Below are 25,012 nucleotides of genomic sequence, written 5' to 3' on the forward strand. Positions count from 1 at the left end.
CCTAACCATTCTGTTCTACAAACAAGCAAACTGACGCCTAGAAAAATGAAGTGACGTGCCCAAAGTCACATCAGAAGTAAGCATCCGAGACAGAGTTGGTTCCCAGGTTCTCTGACTCCAGGTCCAGCATCCTTTCTATTATAAGCTACTTACTGACTCTCAAGCCTCTGCTTGTAAACTTTCAATGACAACTCTCCAAGCAGCTGCTTAATCTTGTCAATTCAGCCTCGGCAGTATTTCTGGCATCTCCACTCCACTCCTGCTGTCATCCTCCTAATTAATTCATTACCTCTCACTGGGAACATCATCCTAACTGCACTTCCTTTACCTGCAGCTGATGTCTCTTCCCTTCATTTCATCCTTTCATAGCTTCCAAAATAATTTCCCTAACACCAAAGAGCGAACCATGTCACTTTCTTGCTCATAAACTTTCAATGGCTACTATATGGCAAAATACGGTCTTTCAAACCTGGCATTTAAGACCACTTGCAATCTGACTCCAACCTACCTCTCCAGCATCATTTCTTTCTACTCCACTATATGCTTTCTGTCCTGTGGTCATATCCTGTCTCCTTCTGTGTCCTTAGAAAAGTAGCAGCCATTCCCCATGTATGAAGCATATTCCTTTCTCATCTCTCTCTTGTGAAATAATTTCATTCTTCCAGAGTTCAGCTCAGCTGCTCTCTCTCTTTGTTAAAGGGTTCTCTAGAATGCAAGCTCCTTGAGCATAGTAACTATTGGATTTTGGTTTGGTTTGGTTTTTCATCTTTCTTTGTATGCATTGTGCTTATTAGCACAGTGCCTGGCATACCTTGAGTGCTTAATTAATGCTTGTTGACTGACTGGACTAATCTCTCCCACTTTCCTCCCCAGCTAAGTGATCCTCCATAGTGAGCAGCTCCCAAAGAGGTCAAATAGTTTTTCTCATATTCCATGGGATCAAGGAACACATGAAATAGGAAAAAGAAGAAGGGATTTCTGGAATTCATGGCAGGAAAAAAGTGGGCTGCTTAGGACCAAATCATACAAACAAGATTTCACCTACTTGTGTTGTGAGTTTTGAAGGGACTCTATTTATACCTCCAGGAGGAGGAGAGGGGAAAAGGAAATCACAGTGCCTGGATAGTGATCTATAACTTATTTTGCTAACTAAGCTCAAATATGTCTTGTTTTTATGTTCTTTCCACACCTTTCAGTAAACCTGCCCTGTGATTAAATGCTTGTTAGCCTGACACTAATGAAGGGTTAAAAAAACAAGCCCAGTTCAGGCCAAAATCCATGGATGGAACTGAGTTATTACTGAGTTTTTGTTGAGAAGTCTTGCCTAGAGCTGCAGTTATGGCTTATAGGTTCCATGTTGTTCAATCATTTTTCAGTCATATCCAACTCTTCATTACCCCATTTGGAGTTTTCTTGACCAAGATAGTGAAGTAGTTTGCTATTTCCTTCCTTAGCTTATTTTACAGATGAGGAAACTGAGGTAAACAGGGTTAAATGACTTGCCCAGGGTCATGAAGCTAATAAGTATTGAACTTGAGTCTTCCTGACTCTGGGCTCTGGTGCTCTATCTACTGTGCCACCTAACTGCCTAGGTTTACATGAACCATCTCAAATCTGTGACCTCTTTTTTGCACTATCTCATACCATATTTATTTGTGCCCATGCCTTCTTATTTCCTTTATTCCCATGTAAGTTCCTTGTGAGAATAAGGGTTAGCCAGTTTTTCATCTTCCTTTTCCTCATGCAAGGCTGTGCACATTTATAGTACAGGCTCAGCAAACGTTTGCTGAACTGAGTTAAATTTAACTAGATCTCATTAGGAAGTCCTTTGGGCAAAAAGTAGAAGGAAACAGAATTTCTAAAGTCTGACTGTTCTTAAACTGTCTTTGTACTCGAGATTATCATCAATGCATATTTAAGGTTTCTCCACCTGAATACCTGCTGGGCCTGTTTCTCTTCTTTCTGGAGTATCATGTACCTTTGGTTGAATAGTGGTAGACACCCCATACTCTCACAGGTATCTTCCAATGGCTATAGTCACATGGGTTGGTTTCTGTACTTATCTGATGGGGGCTGGATCCCCTGTTCCATGCTGGAAAACAGCCACCATTGTACATTCCTTCAGTGCTGTAAGATGACCCTCAGTGGTATCTTCAGTAGGATGGCTCTCCTTTATTGAGTGGATATATTTGTCTGTAGGCAAATTCCCAGAACATAAAGTCTCATAGGGAATCCAATCCAAGTAGGCCATTTGTAGCTCTCCTATGGGACATTGCTGAGGATGAGGTGGAATTATATACCCAAAAGAACTTTGGAAACACCTTTCAAGACCAAGATTTTTTCTTAAAATGTATTATTATGTATTGCCAAACCCAAAGCTAAGCTCCAAGTCCTACAGTAATCCATTCTGTAAGTAATGCATTGAGTTTTACAGCCCTCTTGTCCAATTCTGCCAATATAAAAATATACCAGTGTAATGGAATTCACCACAGATTGGGAGTCAGGACCATAGATCATTTAGTCCACCCCCTTCCTTTTACAGATGAGAAAACTGAGGCTCAGGGAAAGACCTCATGATCACACCAGCTGTTAAGTGTCAGAAGCGGAATTCAAGCCCAGGTCCTCAGATGCTAGTGCTCTTCAGGACCATCTTGATTTGAATTTTAGTCTCAGCTCTTCCCAAAATGACTGGGTTTTGAGCTTTTTTGTATGTCATGAACCTCTCTGACAGTCTGGCGAAGCCAAGGAGCTCTTTTGTATAATGAATTTAAATGTATGAAATAAAATACAAAGGCAGCTAATTGTTATTAGAACACAGTTGTCAACTTTTAAAAAAAATCAAATTCACAGACCCCAATTACCTCTGATCTAGAGGATCTTGAAGAAATCACCTCTTTGAATTTTAGTTTCTCTCTATAATAAAATGAGGAGTTTGGACTAGACCCTTTCATCTTTGCAATCAAGACTTTTTGTCATAGGTGTTGTCAACTGGGTCATCTGCAGTCATTTAAAAAAAAATCCCAGACCATAACACCACCTCACCCCCATTTTCCCAGAGTACTCCTAGCTCCTTTTTTTGCATAGTCACTCTGTAGATTATGATTATTAACTAATCTTTGTGCTAGCCAAAAGAACACCCGCATCGAGGTCAATTGGCCACTAAGAAGTATAAAAAATATGGAAAAACTAACTACAAAAATTTCAAAACAATTCAACAGGTATTTATTAGGCACATCTTATGTACGAGGCACTAGATTAGGGATAAAAGTACAAAAAGAAAAATTGCTGTCCCCATGATGCTTACATTCTACTGGAGGAGGATATGTCATGTAAATGGATAAGTGAATCCATTGCATCTACAGAACAATACAATTTCAGGAAGGAGAAAGTATCAAGGACAACCTGGAGAATCAGGAAAAGCCTTGACTGGGAGGCAGCTTCTGAACAGAATCTCAGAGGGGCCTGAGGATTCCAAGAATTGAAGGTGAGGAGAGAGGGTATTGATAGCACTGGGGAGCACCCAGAAAGGGGCACCAAGGCTGCAGATGGAAACTCATGGATAGAGAAATCTAGCAGGCCAATTTGGCTAGAACGAAGAGTGTGTGAGGGTTATATTCTAGAGCCAAGAGCAAAGGATTATTAAATCAACTATTATACTTAATCTGCCATTGCTTCTCTTTCTTAATATGGAAAGCTGAGAACTGTTTTTCCTTACATTTACTAGGATATATTGAGTTCAAGCTGGCCTCAGACGCTTACTAGTTATGTGACACTGAGCAAGTCACTCAACCCTGGTTGCCTTAACTTTCCTCATCTGTAAAATGGGCTGGAGAAGGAAATGGCAAACCACTCTAATATCTTTGCCAAGTAAACCCTAAATGGGGTCACGAAGAGTTGGACATGACTGAAATGACTGAACAAAAAAAAAGCACCTACTCTGTGCCAACCCTGGGCATACAAAGACTAGAAAATCAAGCAGTCTCTGTTCTCAAGGATCAGAGATCTAGAGTTGGAAGGCACCTTAGCATCCATCTAGTTCAACGCTTCTCTATTCTAGATGGGGATAGTGAGGCCCAGTCATTGACACGAGGTCAGAAATGTGGTAACAACAGAGTGAGGATTTGAGCAGAGGCCTCTCAGTCCTCATGCACCACCTTTCTATAACCCGTTGCCATAACTGTTGTCCATAATTTAATATGTTGCAGGGTCTATGTATATTTTAATATGTATGTGCCTGTTATTTTTTTTAGCATGCTTATAATTTGCTCAGCCTGGGAGTAGGGTAAGGGGGGCTTGGAAGCTCTGTAGTATTTTATCATGTAAATACAATTTTTGCACTCATATGGATCTCTAGACCGTATTTCTTAAATAATTTACTTTTCACACAGTGAACATCATTCAAGCTATACAGTAACATGAATTTTAAATGGGTTATGAGATGGAGATGAAGAAAACGGGAACCTTTGTTTCCATCCGTCTGGACTACGCCGTTACTCGGTTGACAGAGTGGGACAAAAGGTTTTTAGAAAGATACACAGTGAGTGAATTGGTGAAGCCAATGAGCTCATTCCTTCTGCCTAGTGCTCCTAGAACTGGAGCCCATGAAAGAACCCCATTTTTCTGCCTTTCCCACAAGGCTGTTGAAAAAGGCTTTAGCGAAATAAGCCACTTAGAGCATGAGGAAGGCATAATTCACAGATAAGCCTTGCTGATGCTGTCAGAGCCAATCTGAATCAGGCCTGATTAAGGTTAACCTGGCCAAGGCCCACAGAGTTTTGCTGGCCACATTCCTAAGCCATTTCTTTTCTTCTCCATCCCCTATCTCTATTTTTTCTAAAGCTCTTGTGGGAGCTTTTTGGAAAAATGGGAGGAGTTTTGTTTCCACATGATTAGAGTACTCCCATCTTTGAGTGCTAGCAGAATCAAAGTCAGAGATGACTGGTTCTAAATCAGAGCTGTGATCTAGCAGAACCAGGCTTCTGATCAGGTAGGGGTTAGAGGCTTGTATGCTTGGCGAGCTGTTGGCGGGGAGCATGAGGTGGGCAGCTCAGGAGGGGCACCTAGCCACTGGAGAACAAGGTGGGAAATTCAAATGGAAGCATCATGAAAGGGCTTGCATTTGTCTGAATCCCTGTACTAATTTCTCCCATTTTGATTTTATCCCGCCTCTAACTTCAATGACACTGCTTTCCAAGCTTCCTTCCATAGAATTTCTTTCTGATTCTCAGGCCAAATCCAAATGGAATGTGCTCTATTGGCCTTTTATAAGAAAAACTCCACATTATGAAAAGTCATCAGATTTTCTAACTGGAAAGAGCCCTTCAGGCTTGATCTAGTCCAACCCATTCTGGGACTAGAATCCCTGTTGTAATGTACCAAACAATCACTTGGTTATGTATGGTCTCACCTGAAGAAATCTAATGAACACAACTCCTCTGACTCCCTATATAGCCCATCAAACTTTCAAATAGCTCTCATTGTTAGAAATGGCCCACTTAAAGCCTAAGTCTACATCTCTTCAGCTTCTGCCTGGTGCGCTCTGTTCTGGGGACCAAACAAATAAGCCTAATCCCTCTTCCATGTAACAATCTTTAAATACCTAAAGACCATTTTCAGGTCCTTCTCCCAAGTCTTCTCTAAGGAATCTCCAGGTCTTTTAATGGTTCTCAACTGGCGTAATCTCAAGACTGCTCAGCATTCTGGCTGCCTTCCTCTGGATGGGATCCAGTTTGTCAATCTCATTTCTGAAATGTGATGCTCACAACTGAACACAATATCCCAGATGGGTTCTAATGGGAACAGAGGGGGTAGGGACTTCTACATCTCAATGAACCTAATATCTCATCATAGTAATTTTGGTTCCATGACACACTGTTGCCTTATGTTGAACCGAACGAAGTCAGCCAGAACCCCCGGGTCTTCTTCAGTTTGACTACTCCAGGTATACATCTCCTGTCCCACAGTTCTGAAGTTGTTTCTTTGGACTCAACATTTATCCCTTTCAAATATCAATTTATTAAATTTAGCTCTCTCTTTTAGATGAGGGTTTCTTGACCTTTCTTGTCTCATGAATCCCTTGATATTCTGGTAAAATCTGTGTACCCCTTCTCAGAATTATGCTTTGAAGTGCAAAAAATAAAATACAAAGAGATTGCAAAGGAAACCAATTACACTGAAATGCATTCATCAAAATATTTTTTGAATAAGTTCAAGGACCCCATTTTAGGAACCCCCATTCCAGACCATCCAAAATTTTTCAGATCAATTGTTGAAACTTGTGCCAAGGTCCTTAAAAAGTGTATTTGATTAGGTTAAGTGTGACCCCTACTATCTTCTTTACGTTATTAATTTTCCCTTTCATGAAAAATGATAAGTGAAATTCCTATCTGGCCGAGATAGAATACTCTTAGATTTGGAATTATGATATAGTATATCATAATACTATAATGATGATAGTAATATAGTGATATAACATCACTTTAAAAGGGACAGAGTCTCAAAGTGACCAGAGCCAGCCATGAAGCCAGAAAGACCTGGGTTCGAGTTTTGCTGGCTTTGAGACCTTGGTCCAAGGTCACTAACTTCTCAGCACTCTGGACAATTCTCTAAGATTTTTTTTTTAAAGCAGTTGGGGTTAAGTAACTTGCCCAAGGTTACTCGGTCAGTTATTTTGTGTGGGTGCCAAATATCTGAGGTTGGAACCTATCCCGGGTCTCCCAACGCCTGGGCCAGCGCTCTTACTCACTGCACCACCTGGCCGTCCCAATTCTCTAAGATTTTAAAGTTTCTGGAAAAGGTGCTGACTTGCATTGGTGGAGAGAATTTCCTCTCCTGAAAGTTCTCTGTATGAATGAAATTCCTGCACTTCTCCCTTATATTACTGCCTCAGAGCTTAGTGGGTAGGGAGCCAGCCTGGGTATTTTCTCCCACCTATACCCCATACTGGCTGTGACTAGGAACAAGTCACTTAACCTCTTGGTCCCCCAGGCAACATCCTGAGGACTAAGAATTTCAGAACTAACTGGGAGGGGTGAGGGAGAGGGGAAAGAGGGGAGAAAGAGAAGAGAAAAGAGAGAGGTGGGGAAGAGGGAGGGAGAGAAGGGGAAGGGAGGGAGCAGAGGAGAGGGCAGGGAGAAGGAGAGACACAGAGACATAGAGAGAGGGAGAGAGACAGAGAGAGAGGGGAGGAGGGAGGGAGGGAGGGAGAGATTGAATGTGTTTCCTCACTAGCAGTTCCCGACACCAGGGAAATCACAAGTTCAGACCTCCTAAAATATAATAGCTTATACACAGCAGATATGAAGAAGCTGGATCAAATCACCAAGGTATTATTCAGCATTATCAACTTATAGTTGGGAAAGGAGCCGGGCCAGTGATGTGCTGAGAGTGGGATCCAATATCTACTAAACATTAATTAAGCAGCTAAATGCCAGGCACTGTGCTAAGTGCTGGAGATACAATTAATAAAAAAAAAAAAAAAGACAATCCCTGCCCTCAAAGTGCTTACAATCTAAAGAGGGAGACAACATATAAAAGGAGGTAGGAAAGTTGGGGGGGGGGGGGGGGGGATAATGGTCACCAGTGGGTACTTGGTGCAGAGCAGGGGAATCGACACCAGGCACAGCGCAGATGCCAAGTGGAGTGAGCTCAGAGTCCAGTTTCTGTCCTCCAGAAAGGAAGGCCTTGGGAGGCCTTTGGCACTTCACCTATCAGCCCTCCAGTCAAAGGGGAGAAGAGGCTAGGGGGTGGGGGTGGGGCAGCCGAGGACTGGGTTAGCAACCCTGTGGTGAGTTCAGAAGTGATGAGCTCACCCTGGGAGGGAAGAGCATCTTGTTCCCCGGAGTTGAAGCCAGGCTGGGGGTGGGGGGCAGCAGGAGAAGTAGAGTGTGCCATACAGGCAATAGGAGGAATGACAGGTGACTAGCTCTACCCATGGAATCTTAAAGACTAAAAGGAGACACTCTTGTGCACTGGGTAGATTTTCTATTTAAGTAAAACTGGACAAAAATCAGAAGGAATGAATGAACGAATGAATGAGAAAGCCTTTGTTAAGCAGTTGGGCCCTGCTCCATGCTGAGTCTTAGGTGCACAAAGACAAAACCTCCAGCTAGACCTGCCCTTGGGTAGCTTGCATTCTAACATAGAAAACCAAACCCACAGAGCAGCAGTAACCAGTGAGGGGCTGCTTTAGGCTGGGAAGGTGAGCAGATTCATAGGCCAATCGATTAATGTGTCTCTTGCCATAATGGTCATATTGACTTGATTACTGTCCCCATAGCGAGAGGTAGAAAATGGGGGACCAGTGCTTACCCCTTTAGCCAGCGAGACACTTCCTTAGTGTAAATGAAGCTAAAGACTTGGCTTTGTGGAAGGAAGGGCAGGCTCGGCTTTCCCAGCCAGTGGCTTGCCAGAAGGATACCTGAGTCCAGGGCCAGGTTTTGTACATAGAGGATTCAGTCAGCAAACATGTAAGGGCCTAGTATATGTGAGTCTCCGCGAGGCACTGACCCACAAGAGATGCTCCCAATTTTCCTTAATAGGGATTGTGCTGATGAGGGAAATTAAGCTGCTTTGGAACACTTTTCATTTCACTTACTGCTTTAGCTGGGTACAGAGAGTACAGAATGCCAGCCTGGAAGGCAGCCAAAAAATCCACCTAGAACCAATTCCCTTCTGTAGAATTAGTCCTTCTTTCATTTCTCCTTTCCCCAACTTGTTTTCTTAGCTGCTGCCTCAATTATTTTATCACTCGTGCGCTTACGCTCTAGTTGTGTGGTGATATTTTACAGGTAACACATGACCTTATGTGATTTTCCTGAGATCTCTTTCATGGAGGAGCCCCTACCTTTGCCTGTGACCCACCATATCAAGCTGTCACCGAGTTCTTCTCTTTATTCTGTCCAGATACTGTCTAAAGCCTCCTTGAGTCACTAAGCAGAACTGAGCTGTTTTTTCCAACTTTGTAAAACAACTAGACGTTAAGAAGGCTTGTACCATCCAGTTTTCTCTTCCCAATTGTAAGGGATCAAATTTACAGTTAAGAGGACAGGATGTGCTCAGTATGAACTCTCAGGATGGAGGGGGTGTGTTTCCAGGGGTTTTGTTTGTTTGGTTTTGGTTTTTTGGTCACAGATCTCAAGCTGAAAGAGATTTCAGAGACCATTTAGTCCTGCCCCTTCATTCTATGGCTGTGAAAACTGAAGCCTAGGTGAAATGACTTGTCCAAGGTCCTACAGGCAATAGAGGTGGGATTTGAACTCAGGTCAGACCAGAGCTCTTTCTACTGTATCACAATAATCATTAAGATTTCCTCCCACTTTCACGTGCTACGATTGTCTAGAATAGTGTGGAAAGCTCCACATTTTTTTTTTTTTTTTTTTTGCATCCTAGACTTTGTCCTCCTTGGACATGCTTTTTTAAAGTGGCATTATCAAGCATCAGATATTTGTAACAAATTGGGGGAATGGGCTGGGGATGGTTTGAACCTATGACTTCATCAGTCTGAGGAACTCTCAGTGTGAACGATCCCCTCCCTCTATCAATTCAGATCCTTGTGGGCTCTAATTTACAGTCTCTGAGTCTCCTGGGGCTGCTGAGATTAAGTGGATTGCCTATTGTCACATAGCTAGAATGTAACTCTACTCCCAAACCATCTTTCAGGTAGTAATGGAAGAGACAACTTAATTTTGTAATCAATTTCTTTTTCTATTTTATTATTCTTAAGTCTATAATACATTAAGATCTTGGTTATTTACAATCCCTAGTTTAGCCTTAATCCTGATTAATTTTTGTTTTGTGCTTTGCCCAGGGTTTGTTTTTTTTTCTGTGCCGTAAGCATGTTGGATCTAATCAATATGCATTTTTAAAGGGCCTACCATGTGCCAGGAACTCTGCTCAACGTGGGAGATACAAAAATAAAACAGTTCTTGCCCTTACCTCAGGGCATTGTATTGGAGAATATAACATATACATTCATAAGTATTTAATGCGAGTTAATTTTGAGGAAAAGACACCAGCCCCTGATAGAGGTGATTTCACTATCTTAGTTGGCCTTTCTATCTGCTTTTCTCATTGTGCCTATGATCAGAGATTTAAGTCCAAACCACTCATTTTCACAGGTAAAGAACCAAATTCCAGAAAAATTAAGTTCAGAGCTATATAAGTAGAAAGTGAAGGAGTCAGAATTCAAACCCAGGTCCTCTGACATTGCATTGTAGCAGATTGTATTAGCCTTGGGACACATTGGCTAGGAGGCAAACATTCTTATTCTTTATTTTAGAAATGTAAGGACTATAGAGTCTTTCCCTTCTTCAGATCATTTTAATTCTTATTTCCAGTGGAAGAGTCCAAAATTTGGACTCGTTGACTTTTACTTCCCTTAAATGTGCCCCAGAGACAGTCACTGCCCATTCAGTAATGCTGGGGTAAGGTAGAATGCTAATCACAAAAATAAATTATTTTTCCCCCTTTTTAATGAAGGTAAAAACACAAAAAAGTTTCTGGTTCTTTCTGATTAAAGTGATTTGACTATGGATCACCCTCTACCTTCTACTATATCAGTACTTTTCCCTGCCTCAGTTTCTCTATCTGTTAAATGAGGTTAATAATTCTGTGATCCTTATACTACAGAATCCCTCCTGACATGGAGGACATGGCTACATTTGGGAAGACTTCTCCCTTTTCTGTTCCACTGGAAATATGGTCACCTTGCCCCATTTCAAGCTCACAGACTAAGTAGTTTCAAGACCGTGAATAAATTTATTTAGAGGTTAAAGAAAACAAATAGTATTTCACATCAGACCCCATAGAAATAAGAATACCATCAGTAAGCAACCCTCACTCCAAAGGCCTGTATAGCCTTAATCACTTCCAGTAGTATCCTTGCATGGGGCACCTCACCATGTCAAGTATCTCCTCCTTAGCTTTCTCTCCATCTTCTCTGGCACTCCATGCTTCTGACATATCTTGCAGACCACAGTGGTGGTTACTTCCTGTACAGGTTTTTTATCTTGACCTGTAACCCTCACCTCCTTCATTTGTCCTCAGGTTCCAGCCTCTGGTCCCAGTTCTTCTTCCTTATTTCTGGCCTTAAACCATTCATGTCTTGTCCTGTTTGCAATCCTCACCTTCTAGAAACCTCCATAGCTCCCAGTACAGATGGGTGTCATGGCCTTTCCCAGGGACCAGGTCTCAGTCTTCAGTCTTCCTGCTTTATCAATGTCATGGCTCAAAAACATAGTCCTGGGCACCTCTTGGTCCCCTCTCTTGTACTGTGGTTCCAAGCCTCACACACAAGAAGTCTTCTATTGTTCTAGAGTAAGGGTTCTCAGCCTATTATCTATGAACTTAAAAAAAATATTTTGGTCACTGTATTTCAATATAATTGTTTTCCTTTATCATCCTATATATTTTATTTTTTAAAAAAATATCATTCTGAGCTGTTCATAGGCTTTACCAGACTGCCCAAATGGTCTAGAACACCAAAAAAGATGAAGAACCCCTGGGCTCCAGGAACAAACTTCCTGTGTACCTTCAAGGAAGTTCCTTCTCAGTCCCATGCTAGATTATGGTGATTTATGACAATATGACATGTTTCTCTCCCAATTCCCAGGACACATACCTCCTGCCTGTGTGAGCACTTTTCATGATTCTAGTCCAGAGGTAAATGTTTAACAACTGTGTCTCCCCTCCCAACCCCCCCCAAAATGTACACATGGTACAGTTTTAAGTTTAATCTCTACTATTCTATTTTTCTCCATCACTTTCTTAAATCTAGAAATCAACAAAATAATAAATTAAACCTTGATTTATAGCATTTGCTAATTTCTAAGATGTGAAAACTCATGCTGAAAATTTAACAAGTGGTTCTCAGGACCAATGAAAGCTGGCTCCAGAGTGCCAGTGCTTTAAACTCTAGATTCTAGAAGTTTTAAGAAAGCACTCTCCAACACACCCTACCCACACCCCCAGCTCTCCCTTAGTTCACCCATCTCTCCTGGGGAAATTCAGTAGAGTTATTCACATTTCCTAGGACTGCTTCTCTGAACATCCGAGGAAGGGGTAAGGGGGATAGTATCTCTCAGTGTACAGGCCAACACATTTCCCTGCCTAGCTAAGAAGGAGTTGTGAGGATAAATCAGAGCACATATGAGAAGCCTCTTGAGTTCTTTACAAGAATGGTGTTATGTAGATCCAATTATTGCTATTTTATTTTTATCAAAAAACGTATAAGTTAAGTGTGGTCGAAGGTGACAAATTATGTGATGGGGTGTTGGAAGGCAGAGGCCTTAAAGTCACAAGCTTTAAGTAGTTCATTATTTTTAAAGGAGGTTCCGTCTTCAGTCCTCCATTCTATGTATACTCTTGATCTTGGAGATTTCATCCAAGTTGCTGGCTTCAGCTAGAATGTCTGTCTGTGCTGATGTGTCCTAGCCATTGTCTAATTCATTGCTAGACATTTCCTTCCTAGTCCCAGCCTTCATGACCTCATGCCTACACGGTTGCAATGGCTCACTATTTGGTATCCCACCCATCATAAGGCGATAGCTTGGTTAAAAAGCCCCTGAGAACACAGGCACCTTTTAACACCGATATCCTAGATGCCGAAAGAGTTACTGGTTTCCAATGAGGAGAAAAAAAGTGTTGGAGAGGGAGGAAGAGGTGCTAGGATAGGCCTGGGCTTCATTCAGCCCGATCAGAGCTGAAAGGAAGTAACACACACTCTCAGGGCTGAGAGTATGATCGTTGATGAGTAGATGCAATGTTGTTGAGCCCTCTGTATCCTAACACCCTAATTTACTTGTGATCCCAGACCCAGAATTATCCTAACCAAGAGAAGACAGAGGAAGGAAAGGAAGAAGGGGGGAACTAAGGCACAGAAAGAATCCTGACTTGGGCCTCTGTTGACAAAGCGAATCATTGGAAAGCATGCTTGTCACTATTAATGGCATTATCATAGCGTTGGCAGAATAGTTTATGGTGTTTGCCTGAGACCTATCTACTCCATATTTCTCTGCCTGGATTGTTGGAGAGGCAAAATGACAACCTCTCTGTACATTTCCTCATATCTTTTGACCTTGTTAACATGTGTGCTGAAAAAGGGTCTCAGTGGGGCAGAGTGTTAAAGCTGGAGTCAGGAATCCCGCCCCTGGTACTTACCAGCAGAGTGCATTACTTACCACTGAGCATTACTTACCACTCTGAACCCCAGCTTCCCTTCTGTATTGTCTGTTTCTATACTTTTAACATTTAAATTGTTTTTATCATGGACCAATAAAAAGACGAAGATTCGAAATGCATCTGCTGGCCCTTTACTCTTCTTGGCTTCTAGTTCTCTTTAATGGGCAGCATGTTCTTTGAGATACATTTGGGCTACGTACATTCAAGCCTCAGTACTATCTTTGTGGTCTTAGTCTTTTTATGGGAAATTGACTTTGTGGGACCACCATATTGTCCCCTATTCTTTTGGTCACAAAATCTTTTTCCTTGAGCAGAGAGAGGAGATCCTTCCTTTCTTGCACTGCCTTCCTTTGTAAGGCTTCTTACAGTAAGTTCTGCCAGTTGGGATGATGTTCCTGTTGTCAGCATGGAGAACCTCAGTCTTCTTATCTCAATAATGGGAATGAAAATAGCCATAGTACCTACCTCACAGAGTTACTGTGAAACCTAACACCACCTATGAAAGTCTTTTGTGATTAAAACTCACAGTCACATATAGAGCTTTAGAGGCAGTGGTGAAGGAGCAGTCATGTGGCCTTAAAGTCGGGTAGATTGGGTTCCAAGCAAGATGATCCCTCCCTCTACTGTTTTGCAGCATGTTCATATAATGGGAGTTAAGGCAGACCAGAGGTCTCCATTCTGATTCCCTTCCCCCATCCCCATCCCATGACTCTTATTTTTTGAACCTGAAGGCACCCTGCCAATAATCTCAATTTTCTTTTACTTCCATAGTGGAGCTCCCAGGTGTGAGTAATGCCATCACTTTAGGAGGGTGCTTGGGCCTTGGAGAAAACTGCAGGAAATTATAGTATGTTGCAAGGAACTCAACTGCCTAGAAGAAAAAAAGCCCTTAGGAAAAGAGAGAAATAAATAAAATTGCCCACAAAAGAAAACAAACCATTTTGAAGCCTTCCCTTGAATAGCTTTCCTTTCATGGGAAGTCCAAGTCCATGTTCCCATTGAGCCCATGATCACTTTTAGTTTTCTGGGTTCAGGTTTCAGCTCTGACCCTTATTAGCTGGACTACTCTGGGCAGATCCCTTAATGTCTCTGAACTTCTCCCTCCCTTTTTCTGTAAAACAGATACAGAAAACACAGATGCACACTCGCTCTCTCTCTCTCTCTCTCTCTCTCTCTCTCTCTCTCTCTCTCTCTCTCTCTCTCTCTCCACACACACACACACACACACACACACACACACCATCACACACTTCCAGGGGATTGTTGTATGGAAAAAAATCTTAAAATAATTATAAACACATGAATTATTTGTTATTATACACACTTATTAGGCTAGAGAATGGCTTCAGAGTTAGAGAATCTGGGTTTGAATTCCCAATGTTGTTCTTTACTATCTAGGTAACCTTGGGTTACTTGATCCTTTCTGGGACTTAGTTTTTCTCATATAAGACTATGTATGACTGGATTCAAACCCTCCTGTGTTTTTCCCCAGCAGTGACTCCAAAGTGATAGAAATGTATATGATTATGTTTGTGTGCACATATATGTATATAAGTATATATGCATGTGGATATATAGAGATAGATATCAAGATGGATAGAAGTATACATATAGGTAAATAGATATAAATAGACAGAGATGGATATAGGAATAGATATAAAGATGATATAGAGATAGATATATAGATACAAGCATAGACATATTGGTGGATCTAGAGATAGATAGATATAAAATAGAGGTAGATATCTAGGTAGATGGAGATAGATAGAGATACTTCATATAGATATCTAGGTAGCTAGATACAGACATTTCTGCCTTGTTCAGGGTCCCAAATGTGTTTAGCAAATTTTCAGCATCAAGATGAGTGGATTAGTCTAGATGACCTTTAGGATACTTTCCAGCTTTAAGTCTGTGATCACATGAAACCCACACTCTGAAAGAAACCCATTCTTGTGTTTACATCCGAACACCTTCATTGTCTCCCAATCCCCATTTCTGCATTGGAGGGCATCATATTGGATATAAAGGGCATTTTGACTATACTGATAGTAACAAAGTGATTTTCCATTTTTTGCTGAGTTCTGAGTTGTCATTATTGGGAGTGCCCAGTTTACAAAACTCGCTGCCACTGAGGTAAATGTTTAAAGAAATAAAAAAAAACAACAACCAAGCTTGAAGGCTGTGCTTTTGTTTTTTTGTAAATGGCAAATAACTTCCAGTAACAGATGGCTCCCAAACCTTTAATAGTGTGGGAAATGATTAAGAAGCTACAGAATAGGTAGAAGCACAACCTCAGCTGGGCTCTGGCTTCCACCTTCCCCAATCCATGTAAAAAGTGAACTCTAAACAAACTTTGGAGCTGCAGAACCCACAAAATGACACAGAGAAGCTAATCTTCTGCTGAGGACAGCCAGGCAGTCTGGCAGGAAAAGGCCAGCACAGCACTCTGGGAGCGGAGCCCAGCCCCAAGCCAAGGCTTTAGCCCCAGGGCGGGCCTGACCAGCGCTAGCCAGAGGGGACTCCAGATCAGCAGCAGCTGTGGCCATTTCCAGATTTATCAACACATAGATGCAAAGGACAAAGTGAGAGGTCAGTGCAGTCTGGACTTTGGGACCCAGTAAGTGGGAGTGCGTGGCTTTTGCCCCAGGGGCGAGAAGCCACTTAGATTCCGGCACAGCCAGCCAGTGCCACATGGCAGCTTCAGCTCCTGGCCTGCAGAGTGTAGGGGGACCAAGCACCAGTCTGAGGGGTAATTGCTCTTGCTTTAACCTGCTTGGATTTGGATTGCTGTCTAGGGTGGAGGTCCTAGGGTGTGTGTCCAGCTTGCCAGAGCATGTGGAGACCTCAGAGAGAGCACCCATCTAATACCCCCGGCAGCTGAGAAATCCCCAGCATTTGGGACGAAAGCTTCCCTGTCTGGTGGCAGAGTCCTACTGTGGCAAAAAGCCCAGGGGTCAAGTGACTGAGGGGTGACATGACCAGGCAAAGGAAACAAAGCAGACAGAAGATTCCAACATTAGACTCCTATTTTGGGGACAGAAAGGAGCAAAGCATGGAACAGGAGGAAGATAGTGAAGTCAGAACTCCTGCACCAAAAGCTTCAAAGGAAAATACAAGCTGGTTACAGGCCATAGAGGACCGTAAGAAGCAGATAAGAGAAGTGGAGGAAAAGTTGGGAAGAGAAATGAGAATGATGCAAGAAAATTATGAAATGAGAGTCCACAGCCTGACTGAGGAAAATAATACCTTAAAAAATAGACTGACTCAAATGGCAAAGGAGGCTCAAAAAGGCAATGAGGAGAAGAATGCCTTAAAAAGCCAAATTTGCCAGATAGAAAAAGAATCTCAAAAGCTCATTGAGGAGAATCATTGCTTTAGAATTACGTTGGATCAAATGGAAGCTAATGACTTTATGAGAAATCAAGATGCTGTTAAACAGATCCAAACAAATGAAAGAATAGAAGGCAATGTGAAATATCTCATGGGAAAAACCACTGACCTGGAAAATAGATCCAGGAGAGATAATTTAAAAATTATTGGACTGTGATCAAAGTAAGAACCTAGAAATCATCCTCCAGGAAGTTCTCAAAGAAAACTGCCCTGATGTTTTAGAAGCAGAGGGCAAAATAGAAGTTGAAAGCATCCACAAATCACCTCCTGAAAAAGATCCCAAAAAGAAAACTCCTAGGAATATTATAGCCAGGTTCTGGAATTCCCAGATTAAAGAGAGAATATTACAAGCAGCCAGGGAAAAACAATTTGAATATTGTGGAAACACAATCAGGATAACCCAGGATCTGGCTGCTTCTACACTGAGGGATAGAAGGGCTTGGAATATGATATTCCAGAGGTCAAAGGAGCTGGGATTAAAACCAAGAGTCACCTACCCAGCAAAACTGAGTATCATGTTTCAGGGGGAAATATGGTCATTCAGTGGAATAGAGGACTTTCAAGCATTGTTGAAAAAAACAGAGCAGAATAGAAAATTTGACATTCAGATTCAAGAAGCAAGATAAGCATGAGAAGGTAAACAGGGAAAAGAAATCATAAGGAACTTATCAAAGTTGAACTATTAACATTCCTACATGGAAAAACAATAATTGTAACTTATGAAACCTTTCTCAGTAGTTGAAGGGAATAGAAATATATATATATGAGAGTATATGGGCATATGAATACATATGTGAATGTGTGTATATATGTTTACAGGTATACATAGATAGAGGGCACAGGACCAATTTAACAGGAAGGGATGATACTTAAAAGGTGAAATTAAGAGGTGAGAGAGGAATATAATGAGAGGAGATGGGGAGAGACAGAATGGAGTAAACTATCTCGTATAGAAGAGGCAAGGGAAAATGGTTACAATGGAGGGGAAGAATAGGAAGGCAAAAGGGAATGGGTCAACCTTATTCCTATTGAATTTGGCTTGAGGAGGGAATGAAATACACACTAAATAGGGTATCTAACCCTCCAGGAGAGTAGGGGGGAAGGGGATGAGAGGGGGGATGATGGAAGGAAGGCTGGGGAGGAAGGAAGTTGGAAGCACCGACTTTTGAAAAGGGATGGGATCAAAGTAGAGAATAGTGAAAAGGGATGGGATGGGGCGGCCAGGTAGCACAGCAAGTAAGAGCACCGGCTCCAGTGTTGAGAAGACCCGGAGATCGAATCCCGGGCTCAGACACTCAGCACCACACCCAGAAACACCTGGCCATGTAACCTTGAGCAAGTTACTTAACCCCAATTGCTTAGGGGCGGCCAGGTGGCTCAGCGAGTAAGAGTACCGGCTCCAGTGTTGGGACGACCTGGAGATTGAATCCCGGGCTCAGACACTCAGCACCACACCCAGAAATAACTGGCCATGTAACCTTGAGCAAGTTACTTAACCCCGATTGCTTAAAAAAAAAAAAGGGATGGGATCAAAGTAGAGAATAGAACAAGTGGGAGGTGGGATAGGAGGGAGGGAAATATAGTCAGTCTTTTACAATATATCTACTATGTTATTGTTTTGCATTAGCCACACATGTACAACCTATACTGAACTACTTATCTTCCCAGTAAGGGTGGGTGACAAGGGAGGAAGGGAATGAATCTGGAATTCAAAGTTTTAAAATCAAATGTTCAAATACACACACACACACACACACATACATACATACATATATATATATATATACTATTATTAATACTATTTTACATATAATTGGGAAATAAGATATACAGGCACTGGGGCATAGAGATCCACTGGAAAAGTCAAAAGGGGTATGGGAGAAAATATGGGATGGGAGAGAGCAGATTGGAGGAGAGGATATCCTGTGGGACTGCTATTTTGGGGCGGTGGGTAGGGGAAAAATGGGGGGGAAATTTTTAACTCAAAATCTGGCAGAAATGAATGATGTAAATCAGAAGTTAATAAAGCATTTGAAAAAAAAAAGAAGCAACGGAGTAATTCTGAGTATGTACAACGTCAATGTAAAAAAAAAAGCCAATGAGGTCACAAGTGGGAAAAAATGGCAAAAAGCCAACTCACAGGCTTTATTCAAACTCTGATATTTGAAGTAATCTTTGCTTGTTTTTGTTGTTTAATCTCATACAGGCCAAAGTTGGAAATGATAGTTGAAAATGCTTGGGGAAAAGTAGATGAATGAGTGGGGATTTATCATTTATCTATTTCATTTGCATTAGACTTAGGCACAGAGAGATTCTAGAAAAGGTGTTTCTGCCTTGTCCCTGTGGAAAGGGCAGCATCATGTGACAGAGATAATTGACCTGCTGCTGTAGTTCTTACCTGTATTCCCCAAGCTGCCCAACATTTCCGAGAACACCATCAGCCTGTACTGTTGAAAACACATGCACACCCCATCACTAAGAACTTTCTGAGCACATTTCAGCACTAGTAGTTTTCCATTCCTGTGGTATAAGTTTTTGTTCCTAAGCCATACCTTCTTTTCTTTCTGATGTAGAAAGAACTGAAATATTTGAATTGTCAATTCAATTCAACAAATATCTACTAAGAGCTTGCAATGTATGTGCAAAGTTCTGAACTAGGCATATAAAGTCTAAAAATGATACTGGCCCTTACCTTCCAAGGACTTCCATTCTGACAGAGTTTGGGCTTTCACCAGGGCCGATAAGTTGGGAAAGATTAGTAGAGTGCCCAACTCTTTTTTTTTTTTTAAGCAATCGGGGTTAAGTAACTTGCTCAAGGTTACACGGCCAGGTGTTTCTGGGTGGGTGCTAAGTGTCTGAGCCCGGGATTCGATCTCCAGGTCTTCTCAACACTGGAGCCGGTGCTCTTACTCGCTGTGACCGCCCCAGAGTGCCCAACTCTTTTCCAAAATCAGTGAGGATTGGCTAAGTACCTACCCTGTGCTATTGGGGATAAAAAGAAAAATGAAATACTCCATATCTTCTAGGAGGTCATTTCTATAAAAGAGACCATACATATATAAATATATGAAAAGTGCATGTAAGTTTTGGGGGGACAGAAGGCAACAGTAACTGGATAAATCAAGGAAGTCTTCATACAGAAGGTGACTTCTGAACTGAGATTTTAAAAAAAAATGGGAATTCTAAGAGGCAAGAGGTGAAAAAGTAGCTCATTCTAGGTGGGGGCAAGTCATTATAAAGGCACCAAAGGGGAAATGGAATGTGAGGCAGGAAATACAGCAAGAAGGATTTGTCTAAGATGAATTACCAATGAGGAAATTGGGACCTAGAGACATGAAATGACCTATTTAAGGATGTCCATCTGGTTTCCCACAGAGCTCGGTGGGGTTTTCATTTCAGAGCTCTTTCCTCTCTTCCATACTGCTTTCCTGATAGAATGTAAGCTTCTTGAGAATGGTATCAATTTTATTTTAATCTTTCTATCCCCAGCACCTGTTACAATGTGATACACATAGTGATACAAGTAATGCTTGTTAATTGAATTCTATAAAAGAAACATTGTGCTCTAGTGCAGCGACCATTGTAGGGATGAAGGGGAAAATCTGCATTTTCGAAAAGAGAGGCCGGACTGGTGGCATGTGGAAATACATGATACTTTTTCCAGGGCCTTAGGTAATCTCAAGTGCCGTGTCAGTACCTATAAAAAAATCCCTAAAGATTAATTATCCCATGACTTTAGAAACCATTCTCCTGTAGTCTTTCAGTAGCAGCCAGCCTAAAGGTGCAGATATGTAGCAGCCGATGCTTAAGCCTGGAAAAGGGGAGGATTATAACCTAAAATTACCCGCCTGCTGGAGCAAGCCAAGGATCCTCTTGTGGGCTATTATTTCAACGAGCATATTAACTGTGGTCTGTTTGTGAAGGCTGAGCTCCAATGATGCTCGTTGTTTTTCCCTCGTATGGAGGGGACTGCCGTAGAAGGATGGTGTGTAAGGGGAGCCTTTAGGAAGCTGTAGCAGCCTGGCATGGAGTTATCCCCTGGCATCTTCAGCACATCATGGGAAGCGATGAGTTTGAAGCATGTCACCCAAAGCATGTGTGACTTGGTTCACGTTCGTTTCAAAATATGTCTGAGAAAACATTCAGGTACTTTTCACCAACAGTGGCTCCTGAGTGAAAGATACACGTATGTGTGTATATGTTTTCCCCATGTGGGTTTCCCAAATTACGTTCGGCAGAAGCTTAAGCATCAAGGTGAGGGGGTATGGCTTAGTGACGGCTCAGGTCCCTTCATCTCTCAGACTGTGATGCTGGATCCTACATCCGACAAGGCAGAGTGTTGAAGCAATGTTTTCTCTCTGCCGGCTGATGAGACGGGAGCTGTTTGTGTGAGGCTGTGCGGTGCCTGGCTGCCGAGCTAGGATCTGCTGGGGAATAGTTTTTATAGTGCTTTTCCTGTGGCACGCTCTTCCTACGGAGTCAGTCCTCCGAAGAGGAGGTGTGAGGGGGGGTTAAAATTTAATTAGAAGACACGGTGCCTGGCCCGGTGGAGCTTAACAGAGATTTATATAAGCCACTCACAGGACAAGGCTGTTGCTGTGTGAGCTTCTGGTCGGGCTCGGCTACTGCAGCCGGGGGACTGGACTGTTCCCAACATTAGGGCATGCAGGAAGCACATTGAAAGAAAGAGGAGTTTGTTGAGGTTTGGACCCTGGCTTCCAGCAACTCCCTGCTGCCCTCCCCGGCTAAAACCTAGCTGGTCTAACGGCAGGCAGTCCTGGGAGTGGGCATCAGACGGGCGAGAGGCAGAGGGAAGAGGGGATGGCTTCAGTGTTCATGTGTGGTGTGGAAGACCTGCTCTTCAGTGGCAGCCGTTTTGTGTGGAATCTGACTGTGTCCACGCTGAGGAGATGGTATACAGAGAGGCTCAGGGCTTGCCACCAGGTGCTGAGGACATGGTGCGGGCTAAGGGACATATACCAGGTAAAGTGGTCCACCTTTCCCTTTCCCTTCGGCAGCATATTGTTTGTTACTCTTTAACCTGTGGGATTCTCTCCTTCCTCCCAACCACCCCAGCGCCCCCCTCCACCCCATTTATCCAAGGGGGTGGGGGCTAGCTGGCTATTAGGCTAAATCACCCAGAAACTGTCTGGGACCTGATAAACAGCCTTGCCTCTCCCTCCAAGAGAGCCCCTGGACTACCCGGTGGGGAAACCTGTGAGTTCCCAGGATTTCTAGGCATCTGTTTAAAGGATGGGGCCACTCAAGGTGGCTCCTTAAGAGACGGACATGGGGCTGCAGCTCTGATAGGCAGGTTATTTCATTGCTCAGAAAACTGCCCCCCAGTCGGACCTTTTGGGTGGGTAAGAATCGTTCACTCAGACCGTTTCTTCTGAGTTCAGTTCAAAAGAAGCCGTTTCCCCGCTGTGGCGGGGGTGGGTTGTACACCAGTTTAAGTCTGATGAGGTTTTGCTGGATTGGCATCCTGCTTTCCTTTTTTTTTTTTTTTTTTTTCCATCAGGCAGCCCAAACACGCAATGCCGAGCCAGGAAAAGCTGAGACTGGGTTGGATTTTGAGTCTGGCTTTTGAAAAGCAGAACCACAAATTCTGAAAATCCTGCAGAAGGATGACAGGCGGGGGTGGGGGTGGGATGTTAGGGGAGGGGAAAGGAAGGGGTACTCCAGAGAGTGCCGGAATGCTCATGCTTGGTAATATTCCCTGACACACAATCTCTTTATTTCCCCACTAGGTCCAATCTTGCAGGCAAAAAATGCAGCAACTTGGCTCAAGTATGGGATTATCAGCCATGCTTGCAATAGCTTCTGCCCACTTTTAAGAGAGAGTCATGAATTCTCCAAGTCTGGAACTTTGATCTTTTAGGTAGGGATGTATCTACCCTGGAGTTATACTCTCTAATCAAGGATATAGGAGTGAATGGATGATTTTGTTAATGGCAAAGTAGAATAGCACGCTATAGATCCTCATATACCCACCTACGTTCCCTACAATTAATAGCTGCCATTTGTATGTAAAATATTTTGTATGTTACCCATCACCAGCAAGCCTGTTCTATAAATCCAATACCTCCCATCCATCCACACCAGTCAAGAAGTCATCTTTTCATACTATGCAGTATAAATTAGGAAAGTAGTAACTTTAACACTTGAAAGGGACTATCAGGGGAAAGTCTAGTTCAGATAGACATCATGCCTTAAATGGAGAAAGTGTTTTGCCCAAAACTCAGCTGGTGATTTCTTTACTCAATGGGTACCTTGCACTTTACAATGCATTCTGTGATATCATGAGTATCTTGGAGTCTCTGGCTTTATCCACCATTCAGGTTCAGTTCACTTAACACATCCTGTACCAGACCTTACCTGATTCTCCAACCCTGAAACCTCAGAACTTCTTCCAACCCTGGGTCCCTACACTTCCTTCCTTTGCTGCCCATCCCCCTACTCCAATTCATTAGTATAGATATTTTTTGTATTTAATTATTTATCCACATTTTCTTCTAAACCAAGTAGAGTATAAGCTTCTGAAGGGCAAGAACTGTCCATTTTTGTCTTTGTACACCCAGTGCCTAGTACAGTGCCTGACTTAATATATACTTGTCGAATTAAATTGAATTGCCTATTAAACTGCAGCTATATAGCCAGAAAGATGCAGAAGCAGACCAACAGGTGATATTTTTAGAGTAATTTCAAGTGGGTCTCATCTGTTTCTAAGACTATTTTATGCTGGGTAATTGATCTGGCTTTCTGAATTTTTAAGTACCTCATGGGAATTCACAGCTTTTCTAGGTTTATGTTATAAAGGACACTCAGAAAGTGTTTGTCCTCTCTCTCTCTCTCTCTCTCTCTCTCTCTCTCTTTCTCTCTCTCTCTCTCTCTCTCTCTCTCTCTCTCTCTCTCTCTCTCTCTCTCTCTCTCTCTCTCTCTCTCACTCTCTCTCCTTCCCTCTCTCTTTCTCCCTTTTCTTTCTCTCTTCATTCCTCCCTCCCTTTTCTTTCTTTTTCTCTTCTTTCTTAATTTCTCTCTTCTTTTTTAAATGTTTGACAAATCTGGATTGGGAAAATGAAAATCTTTTGCATGTGTGACCAAGGGAGGAGCTTTGAGCTCACAGCTTAAGAATTAAGGTGATTTGTGGCTATTGCACACTTTGCCACTGATTAGTTCAAAAGAGAAGCTTCTGGAGTAAGGAATGGGGATAGCTCTATGTAGGACTTACCATCATCACACAGGACAGAAAATTCAGGAACCCAGTTGCCTAAAGCATGACTTATTATTATTATCATCATTTGCTGTAAAGTGGAACTCTAATCAAGGCAACCTGTCTTTAGAAGGTGCTAAGAAATAGTGAGGTTCATTGGAATGAGAATGGAATCTTAAATCAGAGGGCCCTGGTTTGTATTCCATAGCTGACATTTACTAGCTGTGTGACCTTAAACAAATCACTTAACTTCCCAAGGCTTTAGTTCTCTTATCTGTAAAGTGAGGAGGTGATCTCTGAGGTTTGTCTCTTACAGTTCTAAACCTATGAGGGCAGCTGATAAAATGATGGCAAATGATTTACCCATGTATAGACATCAAAGTCAAGAAAGGAGTAAAAAGGAAAGAAAAAAGGTGACCTAAAACAGAAGTGTCAAACATGAGACTCAGGAACCAGATTAAAATGTAATTGGGAAATATTCAACAAAATAAGCTAAATAAATAAAAATATAATAAAAACATAGAGAAAATTGCATTTTAAAACTAAGTCAATATGCAACTTGAAGGGATCCTCTGGTACTGATTAGTGGCCCCCATTTCTATCTGAAATGGACATAATTATCTAAAAGGTTCAAGGCTTTTGGTTTCTTAGTAAAAATGTATTTTTAAAGAAATCGTTACATGTCTGTGGGCTTAATACTTAATTGCAACATAGACAATAGGCAACGTACTATATAGTAGGAGTACCAGAAATGAAGTCAGAAGATCTGGATATGAAAAGTGAAAGTGAGCTTAGAATATTCATCCTGATCATAGGAATAATAAGACTAGCATTTATTTAATGCTTACTCTGTGTTGGCACTGTGCTAAGTCGTTTACAAATATTATCTCATTTGATCCTCACAGAAATCCAGGGAAGTAAGTGCTATTATTTTTCCGATTTTACAGTTAAAGAAACTGAAGCAAACAGAGGTTAAATGACTTGTCCAAGGTCACATTGGCAGTAAGAGTCAGAGACAGGTCTAGACTCTGAAATCAATGCTCTTTCCACTGTAGTACCATACCATCTCATAAAATAGTATAATATTTAAAGATATCATGAGAGAGGGTATACAGCCTCACCAACCAAAGCAAGAAATATCAGTCACTGTTCCTTATACTAAAGAACTAAAAAGACAGCAATTTTTCTTTCTTTCTTTCTTTCTTTCTTTCTTTCTTTCTTTCTTTCTTT

The 25,012-nt window shown here is 42.0% G+C and overlaps 1 protein-coding gene across 7 annotated transcripts in view; it reads left to right on the forward strand.

The window, feature by feature from the left end:
* FRMD4B (FERM domain containing 4B) overlaps positions 1–25,012 on the forward strand; it is a 353,851-nt gene that overhangs the window by 123,578 nt on the left and 205,261 nt on the right. The window contains exon 1 of one of the 7 annotated variants that reach the window (XM_069084131.1): positions 21,073–21,552. The exons of 3 other annotated variants lie outside the window; for them this stretch is intronic. In XM_069084131.1, coding sequence (XP_068940232.1) covers positions 21,391–21,552 — 162 coding nt within the window. In that variant the 5' untranslated portion in view covers positions 21,073–21,390. Of the gene's footprint in view, positions 1–21,072; positions 21,553–25,012 lie in introns of those variants that run through there. 3 more of the 7 variants (XM_069084132.1, XM_069084133.1, XM_069084134.1) reach the window with 3 other exon arrangements.

The sequence above is a fragment of the Petaurus breviceps genome, unplaced genomic scaffold (genome assembly GCF_028583685.1).
Source record: "Petaurus breviceps papuanus isolate PSGF00001 unplaced genomic scaffold, PetGlider_PUasm1.0 174, whole genome shotgun sequence".
Taxonomy (NCBI): domain Eukaryota; kingdom Metazoa; phylum Chordata; class Mammalia; order Diprotodontia; family Petauridae; genus Petaurus; species Petaurus breviceps.